Below are 20936 nucleotides of genomic sequence, written 5' to 3'. Positions count from 1 at the left end.
GCAATGTGGTGGACCTCATGTCGACCACACAGACCCGAGTCTCACTTTGAGCTTGCGTTCTTTTATCCTTGATTATCTCTCTGCTTCTTTTTGACAAACATCGGAGCATGACTAATGATTTCCAGAGGTGAAGACTCATTTCGATGCGGGAGGCAACCGGCGAGACCACCGAACAACCCTGTTAGCATGACATTCCCTGTCACAGTCTGGCTGAGAAGGGCCTTTGTGCGACTTTTAACATGGTGACACCACGGTATTGTGGACAGAAGAATGTGTGGAGCCTGCGCTGCAGAGGCGTGGAATCTTTTGATGTCAGAGACTCTTTTGTGTGGAAGGCTTTTAATGAGCCAACCTGACTCATTATCGGAAGCCGCGTGGAGGAACCTGACATGACCACACCACGGGACCGCCTCTCCTCACCGCTCTGAAGCCACAAATTACAGCAGCTTAGCCCCTCGCTGAGCTCTGGGGGGCCCAACCTCATCGCCCTCCCTAATGGCTCCCGAGGGACTTTAACGGTTGTAAACAACATCCACCCGGGGTCGGCCTACAGTTAACCTAATGGGAGATGTTTTTTTTGTAAAGCCCCCATTAGAGGCACACTTCAAAGGGGGCAAGGTGTTGTGAATTCAGGATACAGTTTTTTATCGACCAAGCATAAATATTCAGTACGTTGAACACAGTCTGAGGCGGCGTTCTGCACCTGCAGCACCGCAGCTCTCTCCTGGGTTTGTTTGCAGCATTGCAGGTAATCTCCAGCCCCTGTAAGGTAGAAAGAGCTCCCGCTGTCATGGTCAGATGTCGACACACTTTTAATTAGACCCTGTGTGACGGCTCGGAAAGCACCGAACTGCATCAGCAGATTCACGTTGGTTTATTTCACCCCTTTCATACGTTCACATTCAAAGGATGCCATTACCTAGCTAGGCCGTCGGTATACTGACCTTTTAAAAAGTTTAATGAACTTTAAGTAAATATCTGTTTCGTCTCTTCAACATTGTTATTATTTTCTATTTCAAACTTGAGTGCAGTGCAGTGACAGTTTAATTAACTCCTCTGATGTTTGGCTGCAGCACAAATGAATTGAGGATAACTCAAACCTTACAAGTTATACATTAAGTTCTAAAAGGAAACATGACACACACACACTCTCTCTCTCTCTCTGCTTTATCACTTCTCTCACCTTACTCTCTTGTCCATACACATTATTTTATGCTGAATGATAGGAAATGTAATTGGTAACCATAAACAAAACAGAACATTCACTGTCCTCCAATGACAATGCCACGCACCAAATACATGTGCCATGAGTCACGCTACCTGTCGTCACGTCGCATTTCTTCCCTCCCAAATCCCGCTCCGTTTTAAAGGTTGACTGTTAATTAGAAACATTGTGACACAGCTGAATGTTTACAGGAATGCAATGCGGCACACACAATCAGATTGTAATGTCATTGCTGGCAATGTCCTTCCTCCCTGTGTGGCTGAGATAAACTAGCGGTTCCCAAAGTGGGGGTCCGGGAAGCCGATTGTGTTAAACATTGGCTTTTCTAAAATCTTGATTGTTTTTTAAAATATGGTGGGTGGGGGCCAAATGCATATAAATGTTGGGGGTCCTTCACAGGAAAATGTTTGAGCACACATGAAACGTGGCACACTGTCAGATAGCAATGTCATTACCGGCACAGGGATGTTACTCCTCCCTGCATGTGTGAGTGAGATAAACTAATCCAGCCCACATCCTGAGAACTGTGGAACTTGTTGGGGGGGGGGGTTCCATGGATGTCCGCTTATTATAAACGACTTTGGGCTTGTTTTTCTGTAAAGATGCTTGTAAATATTGGTACTGTAGTTATGGGTTGTGTTTTTTGTGTGTTTTGATATTCTACTGTTATAGAATCTATTTTATAGGGGGTTATATGTGACCATACCATTAACAATATATAGCATGTGATGTGTCAAACTACGGGGTTTTCATGATTCTGAATCCATTCAAAGCTAATTCCATTCCACCTCACATTTGTGATGACGGCATTTTGTGCAAAACTAACACTAACACAATATTTTAGGCCAATAAAAAAAACGTTATACCAAATGTCCCAGTATTTCCAATTTCCAGTACTTTTACTTCTACACCACTACATCTCAGAAGAAAATATTGTACTTTTACTGCACTACATTTATTTGAACATGTTAGTTACTAGTTACTTTGTAGATTTTGATTATTATTACAAAACATACAGTAAACACTTCAGCCCTGTATACATTTCGGTCCAATTTAAAATAGCAGATCTACAAGCTCACAATGCGTTGCGATGCATTGTGAGCTTGTAGATCTGCTATTTTCAAAAGATTTGTATACATTTGAAAACTTGAAATGAGACATTTCACACACAATTGCGGACTTGTACTTGTAACAGAGTATTTCTACATTTCAGTATTGATACTTTAACTTAAGTAAAACATTTGAGTATTTTCTCTGCCACTGCCTGGCACCAGGCCCCATGGTGAGACATGTCCTTGTGCCAGGGTCTTATGGCGAGGGGGGCACAGATCGACTGGTGCTGTTAAAACTGGAGCCGCACCGGGATGTGACAAGTGGACACCATGTCACATCATCATGCCACACAGCCGTCAAACGTGACTTTACACCTTCATGCCAAGTGGTGGTCCGGGGACCCCCAGGTGTGTCCATCATCCAGCTTGAATGGAGCCCGCACACGTGACTCAAAATGTGATTGTTTGCGTCTCTGTGTCTCTGTGGTGTGTGAACTCAGTAGGCCTGCTCTGACAACACACATTAAAGTTGACTTTAACTCCAGTGGTTAAATTCCAACCTTTTCACTCCGCGGCCCTCCAAAATGTGAACTGGGGACGTTGTCGTGTTTGCCTCGGTTCCACAGATAAATAAATACCAGATCTACAAAGCTTGAAGATTGGCTATCTGAGAGATTAACAAAAAATAAAGAAAACAAAAAAATAAACGTAAAAATTCTGCCCGACAGCAAAGACAGCTTGGTACGTTCCACCAGGAAATAGCCGTGCTCCTCTAGTCTAGAAAGCCTCTATCTGACATTTATTTTGTGTCATCTCCCATGAGTCCCTTTGTTTCCTCCATTTGCACACGTTGTGCTCTATATTGCCTCAAACCAGCCTTGCCATATGGCTGGTTTTCACAGATGTGCATGCAAATTGCGGTCGTTCACACATGTATAATTCCGCTGGTCTTATGGCGAGCACTGCTATTGGAGGCGGCGAGCAACCTGTGAATGTGCAAGCAGGGAGCATGTAAGGGATACGGCATGCTGTTCTTGTAAATTCTTTATTAGCGATTAAGCCCTCTGAGATGTATAGCAGCTTGTTTTCAAGTGTGTCCTCAAAATGCTTCTTTGCCACCAAACCGTTTCAGCATCCTCAATCATGATGACCTGAAGCATTATATACACTACAAGAGAGAGAGGGAGAGAGCAAGCACGAGAGAACAAGACAGACAAATGAAGCATCTGTGTCATTTCAGATTTTTGCTATATACACATAGCACATTGGTTGGCTATTCAAAAATAGTAGATCTACAAGCTCACAGCGTGACACTTCGTGCCGTGCTATGAGCTTGTAGATCTGCCATTTTTGAAAAACGTTAACATTGTGTGCATTTTCTTTGAATATATTATTCATGTCCGTTTTTTTTTAAACGGACATTTTTAACTGACATCTTTTCTTCTGGGGGTGCCGTGGAACCAAATATTTTCAGATGGGGTCCTTGACAGGTTTGAGAACCTCTGATATATATAGCAACATTATACTGTATACTGTATGTTGTACTTTAGAAGACATTTTGTAGAATCGGCCTGCAGGTCTTATAATAGTAGTAAATAGTCCACAGCAGAGAGAAAGAGAGAGGGATCATTAGACACTCACCAGCCTCAGTCAGTCTGTTCATAGTGCTATACAGGCGATACAGTCAGAGGTATCAGTGCTACAGTATACCGCCAGGCAGGCGATACAGCAGTATCAGTATCAGATGCACAACTATGAACAACAGACTGAAGGGACCGTTTCCATAGCCAGGTCATCCGACTGCTGAACAGACACTGAGCGCTGTCTGTCGCCACCATGTCTTACATGCTCCCGTTACACTGCCACTATAACTGTGTGTCGTCACTGTTGGGCAGAAACCTCTTATCTCCATATTTTAACCTTTGGTGTGTGTTTTTATTTATTTATTTTTTCTTTGTAAGGTAATGCCCTGCTTCAGTGGTTTTCAACCAGTGGTCCTTGAGGGGGTTAATTCCAGGTGGTCCCCAGCCAACTGATGGAGAGTTGGTAACCAAATGGACTCTTTAACTCTTCAGACTGATTTTTACGCTCTCATGTGTCCAATTATTCTTAATCTTCTGCATTACTTAATTTACGAAAAGTCTGAACAATTAGAGCATGTAGAATATTTGTAATTTGTCTCTCCTATGGTACCATCAATACAGCATGGAATTGTGGACAATATCTTATCCAACGACAACAAAATATGAATTGGGTCTGAGAGGCTAAAATCTCATCAAATGGTGGTCGGTGGCTCAAATGTCAAATAAATAATGTACCTTGATATGAAAAGGGTTGAAAACCACTGCCCTACTTGATCATGCTACATTGCGTCACGCAAAAGCATCAAAACAAAAGCAGCTGATCTACTGCAAGCTCGAAATGCGACGCCAAGCAAACACACGTTTTTGGCTTGTAAGATCTGCTATTATTGCTATTTAGTTTTTATTTAAATCCTGAAAAGTAACAGTTATGAGGTTTCCACCCGACAGAGACGATATGACTGTGTATAGATAGCGGTACACTCCAATTTCCAGAGAAAGAGAGAGAGAAGTTGCATTGATTGACGGAAAATGTACCCGGACGGTTTCGCGTGCAGCTGAGACCTCCTGATATCAGCTGGCAGAAGCATGACGTTGTTGTAAATATTAAAAGTGACACAGTCACTGATATTTATGGAGGTTGACTCCAGGCTATTATTCCAAACGTGACACTGGACTTGTCTTTTTGGGGGGAGGGGTGGAGTGACTGCAGAGCAGTAGTTCCAAAATTCTGCACCGAATCACACAGGTGCACCGTGAAACACATTATTATTACAATAATACAATATACTGTATACAACTATAAAGTCTATTTTCTGGTTTACAATTCAGGCAGTACTACTCGGTTTGAGTGGGTGGGCTGGTATCCACACAGTACAAATGTTGATGTGTAAGTGCTGGTATTCAGACGGTAGTACTCTATTTGAAGTGTGGTTGCTGGAATTCAGACACACGGTCACTCTTAGAAGCGAAACTTAAACATATAGGCCTATACTTGAATAACCACTTTGAATCTGGGATCACTATTTTGGGTATGTCAGGTAAAATAATAATTTGGTCAATTCGCTACGCATTCGCTTGCATATTGGTATTATCTTGGGCACAAAAAGTTTGAAAAGCACTGCTCAATCTTTAATTAGCATCTGAAATAAGTCAGCATGGTTTATTGATGAGGTTCTGTTTCCTCTGGTGCCGTGGGCTAATTGAGGTGCATGGATCCTGCTGGGAAGATACGCTGGATTCATTTTTGGATATATTCAGTGGTGGAAAGTATAACTATAAGTACATTTACTTAAGTATTGTACTTCCAATACTTGATTGCTACTCTGCTACATCTCGGATCCAAACATTGTACTTTAATTCCATTACAATTATTAAAAACTAGCGTGAGCACTGAGCAGCGGGCTGCACACATATGAAACCACACTGGCTCAACACCATGAAGCAACGAAGACAAAAAGAGGAATAAAAATCAACATCATCAACAACTCCGGGACGGGACCGTCCTACACGTGTGTCATCTGTGGCCGAGTCTCCCTCTCGCGTAGTGGACTAGCCTACTGTAATTGCACCCGACCTACTGTTGATTGCCTTACCAACTCCATCAACACCACTGAATTTTATCTGGTCGATCTAAAACCGTATTACTGTACATTATCACGTTATTATTTTCATTAATATTGTCCAGAATCCGAATCCACTTTATTGTCACTTCCAGTCTTCCACAGATTTACAAAGTGAAAGAGTGGGTGAAATTCGTTTTTTGTGCATATGGTTCCCATCGTAGCAACCTAGCAACCAAAATCTTTGAGTAGCCTACTGAGAAAGTAGTGAAAGCAGTTAATAGTAAAATAATGTGTCACTAATGTTGACAAAGAAATCCAAGGACCATGCTGTGTAGGACAACACTTAATGTAATAAGTTAAATGTAATAAAAACTCATAATGTAATATGAGTTGCTACAAGGTGTAATGATGATACCAAATTCCTAAAATGAGTTCATGTTAAATCACTGCAAAGAAAGAAAGGAGGAAAGGCTGTGTATTTGAAGTCTGATGACGCGGCTTCGATCGTACCACTAGAATAGCCGTGATATTCTATACATTTTACATATTCCATATATGGCACACATGCAGCATTAGAACACTTGCATGCTTTTCAGAGTATAATTCTAATTTGCAGCGCTCCATGTGTATTCAACCAATAATTAACTGCTGAGACTTGGGGTCAGCTGTGACTTAACGAACACCTGGTACCGAGGCTAGCTGTGACTTGATCGTCATCTAATTTCAAGTTGGGGCAGAAAACATTGTAATTAACGACAGTGTTGGCTGACATAAAAGCACTCGGCATCGACCAGGCATGAGGTGGCCATGGACCATTGCCGGTGGAAGAAAGCCATAGCGAGAATCCAGTCCAATCTAGTGGTGCCTGGAAAGCTGAATAAATTTAAACAGATGATGCTCGGTTGATTCCCACTTTGAAAATCAAATGCTGTACACTCAGTATGTGTCAGCTCAGATCCGTGATATTATTAAGCGTAAATGGAGTCTGTTACATAGTAGCCTGGGGTCCACCTATGCTTTCTATGGCATAGGCAGCTCCCGGCAGGATCCGCCGGGAAAATCTAGACGCAGCTGCGCGACATGAGACTAATTAATTAGAGCGACAGAGAGAGAGGAGTGTGTGTGTGTGTGTGTGTGTGTGTGTGTGTGTGTGTGTGTGCGCGTGTGTGCGTCAATTTAACAAAGGTGCAGACGATCAGAAATCAGAGAGTGATCGACGTTTGTGCTACTCTATGCCGAATTGAAGTGGACTTTTTTTTCTCCCTGGAAATAAAAACGCCTGGGTTTCCGAGGCTAGTTACATAGTGACCCAGCCATGAAAGAGCTTTTCCCTGCACTACCCACCTTTGTCAATAGGAGGGCACCTACCCTACAGATAGAATAGAATAGACTAATGTGCAGTCACTTGCCACCAAACTCTTCCTGGCTCCAGAACTAACTTTAACACCACCACCTGCACCACGGGGTAACTTTCCCTGTGGCCATTGCACTCATTGTGCCAACTTTCCTAAAACAAATACATTTATTGATGTGTTCACCAATCACACATATAAAATCAATCACTTTGGTTTATCGCCTTGAATGTCCCTGTGGGTGTTTCTACATGGGGAGAACAAAACATAGATTTAAGGGCGGATTGGGAGAACACAAAACGGCAATTCGTACCAATAATCCCAACTACCCGATAGCTGTCCATTATCATGAAAAAGGGCACGGTAGCCCCTTCTCTCTGAAAGCCACAGAAGCTATCAGTGACATCAGAGGCGGCGATAGACTCAAAAAACCTCTCGCCATTTGGATAGTAACTCTAAAAACCACAATGTTTCCTGGCCTAAACGATGAGGTTGATGAGGTTACCGGTATTTATTTTTCCCTTCGATTTTCCTTCATGTTTTCAGAACAATTATTTTATTGTTCACTTGATGCTGGTCACTCTGGGTGCTTTTTGATTTATTTGAGTAATTTGTTTGTCATTAGATCTATTTGTCATTGAAATGAAATATGTCATTGAAATTAAATGATAATAATGTAATAACATAACATAATTGGAACATCACCTGGAGGTATTTAAGGGTGACTGATTAGCCAAGCTGTTAGATAGACCCTGACGTTGAAAGGTGAGATACACAAATGAAACAAAACTCACCAGCATGTAGTTTGCGCTTTGCTTTGCCAGGTGTCGCTCGAAGCAGTCTGTGCAAAAAAGTAAAACAATAATAATGATGAATAATTTTAAAATAAATTTAATCAAATGCCTGGTGGCTCAGTCAGGACCCGTTTAATTTGAACCAGTTGAAACATAGCAAAATCTGCTTCTGCTCAGGAATTGTGGATGGTGGCTCGCTCGCTTGCGTGCGTGCGAGCGAGCCATGGTTTATTTACGCTCCATCCATTCTCCAGGTCTATGGTGTTACTGAGAAGATGGTGCAGATGATAGAGCTAGGCAAGCAGCAAAAGCTGGACTCGAGCCAAGTTTCTGACTGACAATGGTGAGATTCTCGTGGCCGTCCAATAGGGTGATACACTGGCCCCCTTCCTGTTCCGATCGACCATGCTCTGAGACTCGCAATCAGTAGCAGGGACGAGATACTGTTATTCACGTTGGTCCCAAGGCAGACTAAGCAAGTATACAGCCCATCACAATGACTGACCTTGACTACGCAGATGACATTTCCCTAATCTCGGACAGAGCAGAGAGTATGGTGTGTGTAAAAAAGGGACTCTTTCCCAGGTGTTTTGCCCAGGTGGGCATGGTTATATGCCTAAACCTAACCCTAACCTCAGTAAAAAAATAAAAAATAAACTATGCCTAAAACCTAACCTTAACCTCACAGAAATGCCTAATCCTAACCACACCCACCTGACCTGCGAAACAAACACTTGGGAAAGAGGGAGTCCCCTGTAAAAAAAAAAGAAAAAGAGTCAGTACTGTGTTAGTGTGTTGTGACTGAGACATGGACGGTCACGGACAGTACAGCCAGAAAGAAGGCCCTGGCATCTACACAAGAATGCTATGAATGGCACTTGTCAAGTGCCACTTGATGTCACATGGGTGCATTTACATCTACGACACATTGTGAACTTGTACATCGGGCTCAACTGAGTCCAGGCAAGAGCAGCATAGAGCTGGACACTGTACATACTGCTACCCTCTGTGTGAGACTGCGAGTACACTTGAGCAGTAATTCATATATTTATATGCACAATGCATGCATCGTGGAATGACAACAAAAACAACAAGGACAGTGCCACAATTTCACCAATTTATTTTGGCCAGATTTCTTTGGCCTAGTTGTCTTTCATTGTAGCATTAGCATGCTCTGATGAAGGTCAACTTAGCCAACCAACTAGGCCAACTTGTCTAAACAAAATAAATTGGTGATTGAGGCACTGACCTTGGTGAAATATGCTACCATAAGTCTAAAAAAGGTAGTTTTTTGGAGGGGTTTTAGCTCCACGTAGCACAGGAGAGTTTCATTCTGCGAAGAAGACACATCCAACTCCCCCGGGCACTACAATAACCTACTTACTTATTGGGGAGGGGGATTAAGAATTCCAAACTCAGCTCACTGGCTCAGGTAGTGTAGATAAGAGCACTGGTTTCCACACTGGGTCACAGACACATTTTTACGGGTCCCTTATTTTATTTTTTTCCTGCATCACTTTGTTTTTATTTTCCAAACAACAAAACTCACATACATTCCAAATTATCATAATTAAATAATATATATTTCATGAACTAAAAATTAATTCAATGATTCCTTTCTAAGTAATTCGAATAAATGAAAGAAAAATCCATACATTTTATTTAGAAGACAAATGTTTTAAGAGGTATGATCTGTTATTTTCAGTTTTCACTAGTCTGGTTAGTGGCAAACTTTCTACTCGAGTTAAAAGGTTTGGGAACCAGCTGGTGCAGAGCTTAATCAGCACTCCATGGTATGACTGTGTCACTTGCTGACAAGAACTGATTTAACACCACCACCTGCACCACGGGGTATCAATTAGGCATATAGTTGGCCCAGGCCGTAGCGTAACGGTCTGGGCACCGGACTGGTGATCCAGTCGCGGTGTGCCGCGGGTTCGACTCCCGGACCCGACACGGCCTTTACCGCATGTCATCCCCCCATCTCTCTCCCGTTTCCTGTCAGCCTACTTTCTATCCCTTAAAAAATCAATAAAGGCGTAAGCCGCAAAAAAAAAAAAAAAAAAAAAAAAAAAAAAATTAGGCATATAGTTCTCCAGCCTTGAGATGTCACCGCAAACAGTACTATATCCTTTTGACTTTGAAACTTTTTGTGCCACACACCAACGTGGATTAATTGATCTGGTATACAGAGACTTATCGTTGTCCACACACTGCTGTGCACTGCTGGCTGCCTTCCATCACTATTTTATGTCGGAGCGGTCGATTCAAAATGCCAGCGTTCAACTGTGAAGGCTGACAGTTCCACTTCACCCCCCCTCTTATATACATGCACACCTTGCAAGCAGGCGTCTTCAACAGGTCAGGGGGACGCTAGAGATACTACAGACCGGCAGACAAATCTTTGTAGATCAGCTCTTTTCAAGCTTGTAGATCAGCTCTTCAAGCTTGTAGATCAGCTCTTTTCGGCAAAGAGGTTTGGTGTAGAGGGTTTTGAACTTCATTGTTTGACGGTTTAAGATTTTTTTTAAGATCCCCCCCCTCCCCCCAATCATTTCACAAATAGATACTGTATATTTGCATTGTTCCGCATTGTGGGCTTTTTGTGAGATATTTTCACTACATAACACCATCGTACAACGAAGGATAACATAGCAAGTGGTTAGACCTACAGAATGACCTCAAGCATGCTGAAGCACAAATGGAAAACTGGGTTGTGCTTTTGGCAAATTGCAGTGAAATATTGTCCTTTGGACATTAAAGGTCAAAACCTTGTGTATGAGATGGAGAGATTTTAACTTGAAATGACAGATACAGGACAGATACAGTGACAATTCAACAAATCATAATTATGAAACCAAAACTCGCTACAGCAGCTACAGTATACTGTTAGTAGATCCACCATTACGAATTAAAGGCTGTCATCAACTTGATAACTTGATAGCACAATATTGAATAGAAAGCAATGGCCTACTTGCTGTATTTGCTATTGCACTCTTTTATTTTGAACATAATTTATCAGAACTGTACTAAATAAAATGAACAGTTTAAAATAAATCTATGCGGGAGGCGCTCTTCATAGCATGATATATCATTGCGGTCGGGCAGAACCGCCCGACCTCTTATCTCCACATTTGTTTGAGCTTTCTCATAAATGAATGCCCAACTTGATCACACTCAAACAAAAGTATAAAAATTAGCAAGCTACAACCTTTAAATGTGGCGTGTGTGAAGCGACGCAACAACGTATTACAGTATGCCTAGGTTATCGATCTGCTACTCTATTTTTTTATTTGAATCCTGAAATGTAAAAGTTTTGGACATACTGTACTGTATGAGGTTTCCAGCCGACAGAGATGATATATAGATGGATGTCTCTTGCAAACTGTAGTACAGTAGTAGGATAACAGGGTACTGATGGGGTACCCAGGGTCAGACATCAGAACAGTTTGAGAACTTCTGCTATAGGCCTACATCAGATCTGAAAGTGGGGTCCTTGAGGGAGTTCCAGGGGGTCCCCAGCTAAATCATAGTTGAACCAAATGGGTCTTTAATTCAGTGTACAAATGTGTACCCTCTCTCTCTCTCTCTCTCTCTCTCAGTTCAAATTACGTCTTACCACTCTGTTCTCTTTGGAGTGATCACAGTAGGATATAATATCTTTACTCACACACTGTGCTTGTAAATTATGTTTTCCAGGGTTCACAACTCACTACAGGACCAATATCCATCCAACCATTACGAATAATAAAATCGTAATTTAAAATTGGGTCATTTTTACGGCCTCTCATTTAAAACAGCATGCACCAACATCACTCAGAGGACCAATTACAGCTCATTAACTCTGAAACCAAACAAGGATTTTGAGTGTTTTGTTGGGGGGAAAAATTTATGAAATTATAAGCAGAACAATTTAGCTATAGCTCTCATGAAAGTGTGTTGAAAAAAGTATAAAACCACAGGAAAACTGTGTTTTCCATTCTCCTATAGGCATTTGAAGTACAGCCTTTCCTGCAAAATGGACCATAGCAATCAGTGGAGAACTAGAGCAGAGAGGAGCCCATGATTGCAAAACATCCCCTGCTGCAGCATTCACAGTGGTGGAAAAAGCACTCACATTCTTTTACTTAAGTAAAAGTATCAATACGGCAATGTAGAACTACTCCTTTACAAGTAAAAGTCCCGGAAATCTACGCAAATGTACAAAGTACTCATGATGCAGAATGTCCCATTTCAAGATTTCAAATGTATAAAGATATTTTGAAAATAGCCGTTAATCGGCTATTTTCAAATGGTCGAAATGTATATACAGTAGGGCTGAAGTGGTTAATGTACTTTTCGTAATAATAATCAAAAGCCAAGTAAATAGAAATACTCCAAGTCCAAATACCTCCAAATTGTAGTTAAGTAGAGCACTTCACTTATTAGTAAATGTTACTTTCCACCACTGTTCATTCACAAGCACCGTGAAAGGGCTTACGGTATATAGACATTAGACAGCCACAATGGGATGTGTGCAGTGACTCACCTGCGGCGTGAGTCACTGAAATGCACAGCGCCTTGGAGGATTTCACACATTAAAAACGGGCCTTTCCATCAAGGTTGAACATGACACAGTCAAAATGGAATAGGAAAAAAAGAAAATGTCCCAGGGACAGACACGGGAACTAATCTCACCAAGGATAATCATGGCGTTGGAACGTTTGAGAACTCATGGACCCAGCTGTCACTACGTTAACCCATTAAGACCAGAGGGTGATTTATACAAGATGCCTTCTAAATCAGTCGTTTTTCGTGCCAAGGACCACCCAGATGTACCTATAGTTGGACGCAAACGTCCCACCTGAAAAGGTGTTGTGCCACACAGCCCCAGAAGAGATCAAAATAATCCAGAATGTTAAAAATAGCAGATGTACAGCATAAGCACACAGCGCTGCACGAAGTAACACACTGTGAGCTTGTAGATCTGCTGTTTTTAAACCGCTATTCTAAATCCTAAGAGTTTTTTTCTGAAATACTTCCAAAATCTAAAATGACATGGATGCTTTCCCGCTTTTAGTGGCTTAATACAAGAAGAATAAATTGGGAATAAATGCAGTATTGCATATTGCATATTGGCAGTCATTTGAGGTCCACAGAGAAACGGTCCACAGAGAATGATTTATCATAATCCCTTTGGTTTGTAGGACCAATGCAGATCCTTGAGGCTTTCTTAATGTCTCACCTCAGAATGAGAGAGACAGATGGGAGAGGATACAGCAGGTGGGCTGAATAAGAGTAATATACGGACACGGGAAGCTCCATGTCAACGACTCCATCACATAGTTATATATAAGGTCCGTCATGACAGCAGGATGGCAGACAGACAGACAGACAGACAGACAGACAGAACGAGTTCGAGTAATTAATATTGAACGGCCTTCTCAGATGAGCCCCCCTCTGAAAAGGTGTTTCTTTCCTTGACATAGTGGGAATTGTTCTTATCGGCTGTCGCTGATAAGATTTCACTGCCACACTGGCCCTTAGCTCATCTGGAGCCTTGACACCCTTCTTTGTGGCCAATAAATCAGAGGGACCTGCACGACTGGACAACCTGATAGGGAGTCTTCACATATTGTCCACAATGTCCCATCTGCCTGCCTTAGTAATAGTTAGTATGCACACCAACACACAGGCCTATGTCAACACGCTTGCCTAAACAAGGACATTGGCGACAGACACTCAAGGGTAGGCGAGAAATGTAACACCGCTCATTAGACAGTGATTATGCGGATCCTCTTTCAGCTCTGGCCAATGATATTTTGAAGTTGCGTTCTTGTGTAAGTGTAAGAAACTTTTTGTATCTTGAATCGGCTTTTGTATCTTTGATCGGCTCCCTCAGAGACTCCTTACACTAGTTGTCAGAAGAACTGGTACTTATCTCCGTCACTACACAATCGCTCACACAGCTTTTGTGCTCCACGCACGTCACATGCACATGCACACAGTGTCCAGACAACACGAGGTCATGGTACTGTACTCTGTATTTTGGCTGTCTTTAGATACAATGTTGACAGCAGACACCTTTGCACATGTTAAGTATTTTTTTGTCTGTGTGTGTGTGTGTGTGTGTGTGTGTGTGTGTGTGTGTGTGTGTGTGTGTGTGTGTGTGTGTGTGTGTGTGTGTGTGTGTGTGTGTGTTTCAGAAATGAACAACCCTTTGCTGCCAGCTACAACATATTCTGCGAACGAGTCATCCGTCAAAAGATTATCGATAAACAAGAAATCCTGAAAATGAACCAACTAAGGAAGAAGTTCATAGACATTGTTAAGAAGAATGAGGATATTGATGCTTCAGACTACAGGTAACTGTGTCCTTGACAGTTCAGTAAACAAAAAAGAACCTCTTTCATACTGAAAAGTTTCAAAAAGATTTATTCGCTCACAAGAAAGGCTATGACAGTATGTTTAAATTAATTTGTATCTCATTGTGAAAAAATCCCTTTATTTATACATTTGTGGTCGTCTTTTTCTATATTTTCATTTTGCAGGCAGGATAAACTGAAAAGGCGGTTGGCCCGTGATTTCCCCCAGCTGCAACATCTCCGAACTGGTTTTTGTTGAAACATTATCAGCAGATACACTGTTAGACAGGCTATCCATCAGACACGACAACAACTGAGTCAACCGAGGTAAGCCAAGCTGAAAGCCAAGCTGAAAGTGACAATGAACAAACATCTGGACAAACTACAGAGCACACAAAATCACGAATCCCTATCACGAAAGTGATAGGGATGAGTAACCCAACATGTTACCATGGCCTACTACTTGTTTTGTTCAACAATTATTAAGATGTTAAAGAATTGCCACACTGCCTTCATCCATTTAAATGCAATGCATAAATGCAAACAGCACAGACTACTTACACAGCCAACAGAAGGTTTTATTGTGATGCATTTGTATGCTATTTTGTATTTTCATATATTTCCTTGGGGGGGGGGGGGGGGTTGGATGTACAAATGACAGATGCTGTGACACTTTGCGGAACTTGTAAATAAATAAATGTTTCATACCATATGTTATTAATTCTGACCTCTAGTACTTTAATTTTTAATCTTGTCCATTGTTTTTGCATTATTCCAATTTAGGGGGCGTGGTAACATTTGGATAGATTTTCTGCCATTTTGGTCCAAGGTGCCCTGATTTTCATTTCTACCTTTCATTACACAGTAGGTTGAGACATTTTCTATGTATGAAACATAAGCTTTTGGCACAATTTACTGTGTAGGATTCATTGTACTATGTGGCAAACACTTAAGTTGAAGCATATTCTTTAACAAATATGCTACATTTCATAATCTAAATTCACATATGAGTAAACTAAAGGCACCAATACTTGTTTCAGATGTTAAGTATATGCATTTGACATTTGAGAAAGACTTTGTGTTGCCAAAAACACATTTTACCCAAGATTTACGTTTTTGGGTTATACACTGTTTTTACACCCCCCCTCCATTTTCCCTCACTGTATATTGTATCTTTTCCCTTTTTTGCTTCCCATATGATGAATTCCTGTTCTGTACTTTAGCTACATAGAAATGTCTATTTGTATGTCTCTAAATGTCTGTATGTCTTTAAATGTTTTGATGAATTGAACAATGTGGACCCTGTTGTAAACAAGTGTAATGCTTAATTGGGTCGTCCACTCACAGTTGACAGTCTTTGTATTGAGTTTGTGCTTAAAATGTACTGTAAATTCTACAAACTGTTAATAAATATTTCAATCAATCAATCAAAGTGTCTTAAGGCTATGTAACACAGTAAAACTCTCTCCACACTGTTTACAACAGAAGGGTTTTTCTCCAGTGTGGATACGCTGGTGGCTCTTGAGATGGCCTAACTGATTGAAGCTCTTGTCACAGTGCTTACAGACGAAAGGCCTCTCCCCTGTGTGGATACGCTGGTGTGTCTTAAGGCTATGTAACACAGTGAAACTCTTTCCACAGTGTTTACAACAGAAGGGTTTTTCTCCAGTGTGGATACGCTGGTGTGTCTTGAGGCTATCTAACACAGAGAAACTCTTTCCACACTGTTTACAACAGAAGGGTTTTTCTCCAGTGTGGATACGCTGGTGGCTCTTGAGATTGCCTAACGTATTGAAGCTCTTGTCACAGTGCTTACAGACGAAAGGCCTCTCCCCTGTGTGAATACGCTGGTGTGTCTTAAGGCTATGTAACACAGTGAAACTCTTTCCACACTGTTTACAACAGAAGGGTTTTTCTTCAGTGTGGATACGCTGGTGTGCCTTCAGGTTACCTATCTGACTGAAACTCTTGTCACACTGTTTACAACAGAAGGGTTTTTCTCCAGTGTGGATACGCTGGTGTGCCTTCAGGTTACCTAACTTACTAAAACTCTTCTCACACTGTTTACAACAGAAGGGCTTTTCTCCAGTGTGGACACGCTGGTGTGTCCTGAGGTCACCCGTCTCACTAAAACTCTTCTCACACTGTTTACAGACGTGAGTGTTCATTCCTGTATAGGTCATATGACGTGTCTTTACTTCTCCTGGTGGAGTCAAAGTCTCTGTAAACAGTTGATGACTGTACAATCTAGGTTCGTCTCCGTCTCCTTTTTCCTGGCTGGTTATTACAATGCTGGTGATTTGCTGACAGGATTCTGAGGGGATCGGTCCCTTTCTGGGCATTTGGCAGTAGAGGTCGCCGTGGCTCGATCTGTATGTACAACCAGAACGGTGGACCTTATTAGCCTGGGAAGATTGAGATTCCTTCCTGGAGTGGTGGTTCATCATCTATACATGGACTGTGATGGCGTTGTAGGTTCTGTCGGGGAATGGACAATCTTCTCTCTCTGTCTCCCTATTATCCTCTCTTCTGACTCCTCATGGTCACTTTATTTATCCTCTCTTTGACTCCCTTTAATATGTTCTCTATCTGCTTCTCTCACAGAACTGAGTAAAGCCGGCTAAAAGGGGGTAGGTCCTGGTCTCTGTGGAATGAAGTGGAATTGATTTATTTTAGTTTGAATAATTATAATACTGAGCACAGTTCTGATCTGACCTCACTCACAACACAACCGGTTGCCGTGCATATGCCTGACTACACCGATGTGCGCATTGCAGGCCACCGCCCCTCCATATTTGGGCAATAATGACGTCATCAATATGATATCTTTATTTCTATTTTGCGTATATCTTTTTTTATTTTTGGGCTTGACCCTCTCTTATAACTGCTTGCAGCTATATTTTTTATCGTTTCCACAAAAGGAAAGGAAAGAAGACGGGGGGGGGGGGGGGGGGCAGGTGGATAAAAAAAATCACACTTGTGTGAACTGAGCGGTGCAGGCTGCTCAAAAACACCTCTGGCTGGCTGCCAGCGGTATTGCAGCCGTTCATGCTCTAAACAGAAGGACATACATACACATGCAAGCCAGCCGTTGGAGCAGTTAGGCACCGCTCAAAACAGAAATAAAGAATGAAAGTTTTCAACCCTTTTCATATCAAGCATGATATCAAGGCACATCATTATTATTCTGTGTTTGAGCCACGGACCACCATGGGATGAGATTCAGCCTTTCAGAAACCACCAAAGACTCCGGCACTAGTCAGTTTGTCGCCGCCCGGACGCATGGGTATTTTAGGAAAACCTTCACTTTCAATTCCCCCAAAAAAATCAGGAAGCAAAATCACCGTATAGCTACTGTGAGCATCATAACTTTAAAAGTCATCAGAACCGCGAGGATATTGTAACCGCGAGGTAGAGACGATTCAGTAATGAGCCGCTAACATCGACGTTCTGATCAATCTTGTCACACTGTTTACAACAGAAAGGTTTTTTCTCCAGTGTGGATACGCTGGTGGCTCTTGAGATTGCATAACTGATTGAAGCTCTTGTCACAGTGCTTACAGACGAAAGGCCTCTCCCCTGTGTGGATACGCTGGTGTGTCTTGAGGCTATGTAACACAGAGAAACTCTTGTCACACTGTTTACAACAGAAGGGTTTTTCTCCAGTGTGGATACGCTGGTGGCTCTTGAGATTGCCTAACGTATTGAAGCTCTTGTCACAGTGCTTACAGACGAAAGGCCTCTCCCCTGTGTGAATACGCTGGTGTGTCTTAAGGCTATGTAACACAGAGAAACTCTTGTCACACTGTTTACAACAGAAGGGTTTTTCTCCAGTGTGGATACGCTGGTGTGCCTTCAGGTTACCTATCTGACTGAAACTCTTGTCACAATGTTTACAACAGAAGGGTTTTTCTCCAGTGTGGATACGCTGGTGTGCCTTCAGGTTACCTAACTTACTAAAACTCTTCTCACACTGTTTACAACAGAAGGGTTTTTCTCCAGTGTGGACACGCTGGTGTGTCCTGAGGTCACCCGTCTCACTAAAACTCTTCTCACACTGTTTACAGACGTGAGTGTTCATTCCTGTATAGGTCATATGACGTGTCTTTACTTCTCCTGGTGGAGTCAAAGTCTTGGTAAACAGTTGATGACTGTACAATCTTGGTTCGTCTCCGTCTCCTTTTTCCTGGCTGGTTATTACAATGCTGGTGATTTGCTGACAGGATTCTGAGGGGATCGGTCCCTTTCTGGGCATTTGGCAGTAGAGGTCGCCGTGGCTCGATCTGTATGTACAACCAGAACGGTGGACCTTAGCCTGGGAAGATTGAGACTCCTTCCTGGAGTGGTGGTTCATCATCTATACATGGACTGTGATGGCGTTGTAGGTTCTGTCGGGGAATGGACAATCTTCTCTCTCTGTCTCCCTATTATCCTCTCTTCTGACTCCTTATGGTCACTTTATTTATCCTCTCTTTGACTCCCTTTAATATGTTCTCTATCTGCTTCTCTCACAGAACTGAGTAAAGCCGGCTAAAAGGGGGTAGGTCCTGGTCTCTGTGGAATGAAGTGGAATTGATTTATTTAGTTTGAATAATTATAATACTGAGCAGAGTTCTAATCTGACCTCACTCACAACACAACCGGTTGCCGTGCATATGCCTGACTACACCGATGTGCGCATGCAGGCCACCGCCCCTCCATATTTGGGCAATAATGATTGACCCCATCTTATAACTGCTTGCAGCTATATTTTTGATTGTTTCCACAAAAGGAAAGAAAAGGAAGGGGGGGGCCAGGTGGATAAAAAAATCACACTTGTGTGAACTGAGCGGTGCAGGCTGCTCAAAAACACCTCTAGCTGGCTGCCAGCGGTATTGCAGCTGTTCATCCTCTGAACAGAAGGACATACATACACACGCAAGCCAGCCGTTGGAGCAGTTAGGCACCGCTCAAAACAGAAATAAAGAATGAAAGTTTTCAACCCTTTTCATATCAAGCATGATATCAAGGCACATCATTATTATTCTGTGTTTGAGCCACGGACCACCATGGGATGAGATTCAGCCTTTCAGAAACCACCAAAGACTCCGGCACTAGTCAGTTTGTCGCCACCCGGACACATGGGTATTTTAGGAAAACCTTCACTTTCAATTCCCCCCAAAAAATCAGGAAGCAAAATCACCGTATAGCTAATGTGAGCATCATAACTTTAAAAGTCATCAGAACCGCGAGGATATTGTAACTGCGAGGTAGAGACGATTCAGTAATGAGCCGCTAACATTGACGTTCTGATCAATCTTGTCACACCGTTTACAACAGAAAAGTTTTTTCTCCAGTGTGGATACGCTGGTGGCTCTTGAGATTGCCTAACTGATTGAAGCTCTTGTCACAGTGCTTACAGACGAAAGGCCTCTCCCCTGTGTGGATACGCTGGTGTGTCTTGAGGCTATGTACAGTAATTGACATAAGAGTGTCTGGGGAGGAGTTACCGTGTTGGATGTCAGCCGTAGAACCACAACAACATAAGCAGCTCAATCACGATACATCCCGTCAATCCGACATTAAAGTTGCATCACAGAGGGACATGGGACTTGTCCCATTGCTACTCTGTCATGTGTGCTAAATGCTTAATTACCTCATTGGCCATTCCAGTGCCTCAGTGACGTACTGTACGTATGCGGTAGATGCCGTTTTGACTTTCTGTAGGCTTATGCTGAATTTATACTCTGTGGTACGACGGTGTACTATGTCGGAAAATAGCCGACATAGAAGCTCACAGTACATCGCACCGTGATGCGAGCTTGTAGATCAGCTATGATGACAGAAGCATACATTAGGCTAAATGTTGGGCAGACAGTCACTGTGTTATTCATGAGGCTAACATGGGTTTCCCCGAAAGGTATGGATTCAGTACTAGAGACGGTTTATTTTCTATTTGGCAAGAGTGGCCGCTTGGGAACCAGCGGGTTCATGGTTCAATCCCCAAACTGAACCACTGAACCCCGGCCTAAGCATAATGCTCCCGTCGGTGGACAGGTTTGTACCTTGCACGGTTGCCTTCATGTCACGGTCGACGTGTGGATATAAAACGCTTTGGCTGAAGGCAGCTATAGAAATGCAGGTCCTTTAATTAAAGCTAAAATTCTCAAAAGTTTTGTTTAATTTTGTTTTCTTCTTTGCTGCAGCAAATTGGCAGGGGCAGCTAGAGTAGACTAGAAGGGCTAGAGTGCCAAACAAAATATAACTCCTTTCAGCCTGGGGGATGAAAGGGAAGGTACCTCAGGGTGAACGCAGGCCCAGGTTTCAGAGAATCAATATCTCAGCAAATAGAATAAAATATAATTTTATAGTGCAGTACAGGGATTCACAGACTTTATCATTTTATAGTGCAGCACAGGGATTCACAGACTTTATCATTTTATAGTGCAGCACAGGAATTCACAGACTTTATCATTTTATAGTGCAGCACAGGAATTCACAGACTTTATCATTTTATAGTGCAGCACAGGGATTCCCAGACGTT

At 42.3% G+C, this 20936-nt stretch overlaps 1 protein-coding gene across 1 annotated transcript in view; it reads right to left on the bottom strand.

Moving 5' to 3' along the window:
- LOC310877659 (uncharacterized protein) overlaps window positions 1–20936 on the bottom strand; it is a gene marked incomplete at its 3' end in the record, with an annotated part of 63452 nt that overhangs the window by 18764 nt on the left and 23752 nt on the right. The window contains exon 5 of the mRNA XM_083791610.1: window positions 8070–8116. Within this exon, the coding sequence (XP_083647736.1) occupies window positions 8070–8116 (47 nt within the window). The remainder of the gene's footprint in view (window positions 1–8069; window positions 8117–20936) is intronic.

Source organism: Protomyctophum parallelum (genome assembly GCF_964188405.1).
Source record: "Protomyctophum parallelum genome assembly, chromosome: 20".
NCBI classification, from domain to species: Eukaryota; Metazoa; Chordata; class Actinopteri; order Myctophiformes; family Myctophidae; genus Protomyctophum; species Protomyctophum parallelum.
Note: the sequence above shows the minus strand (reverse complement) of the source record. Positions and strands in the feature narration are given on the sequence as shown.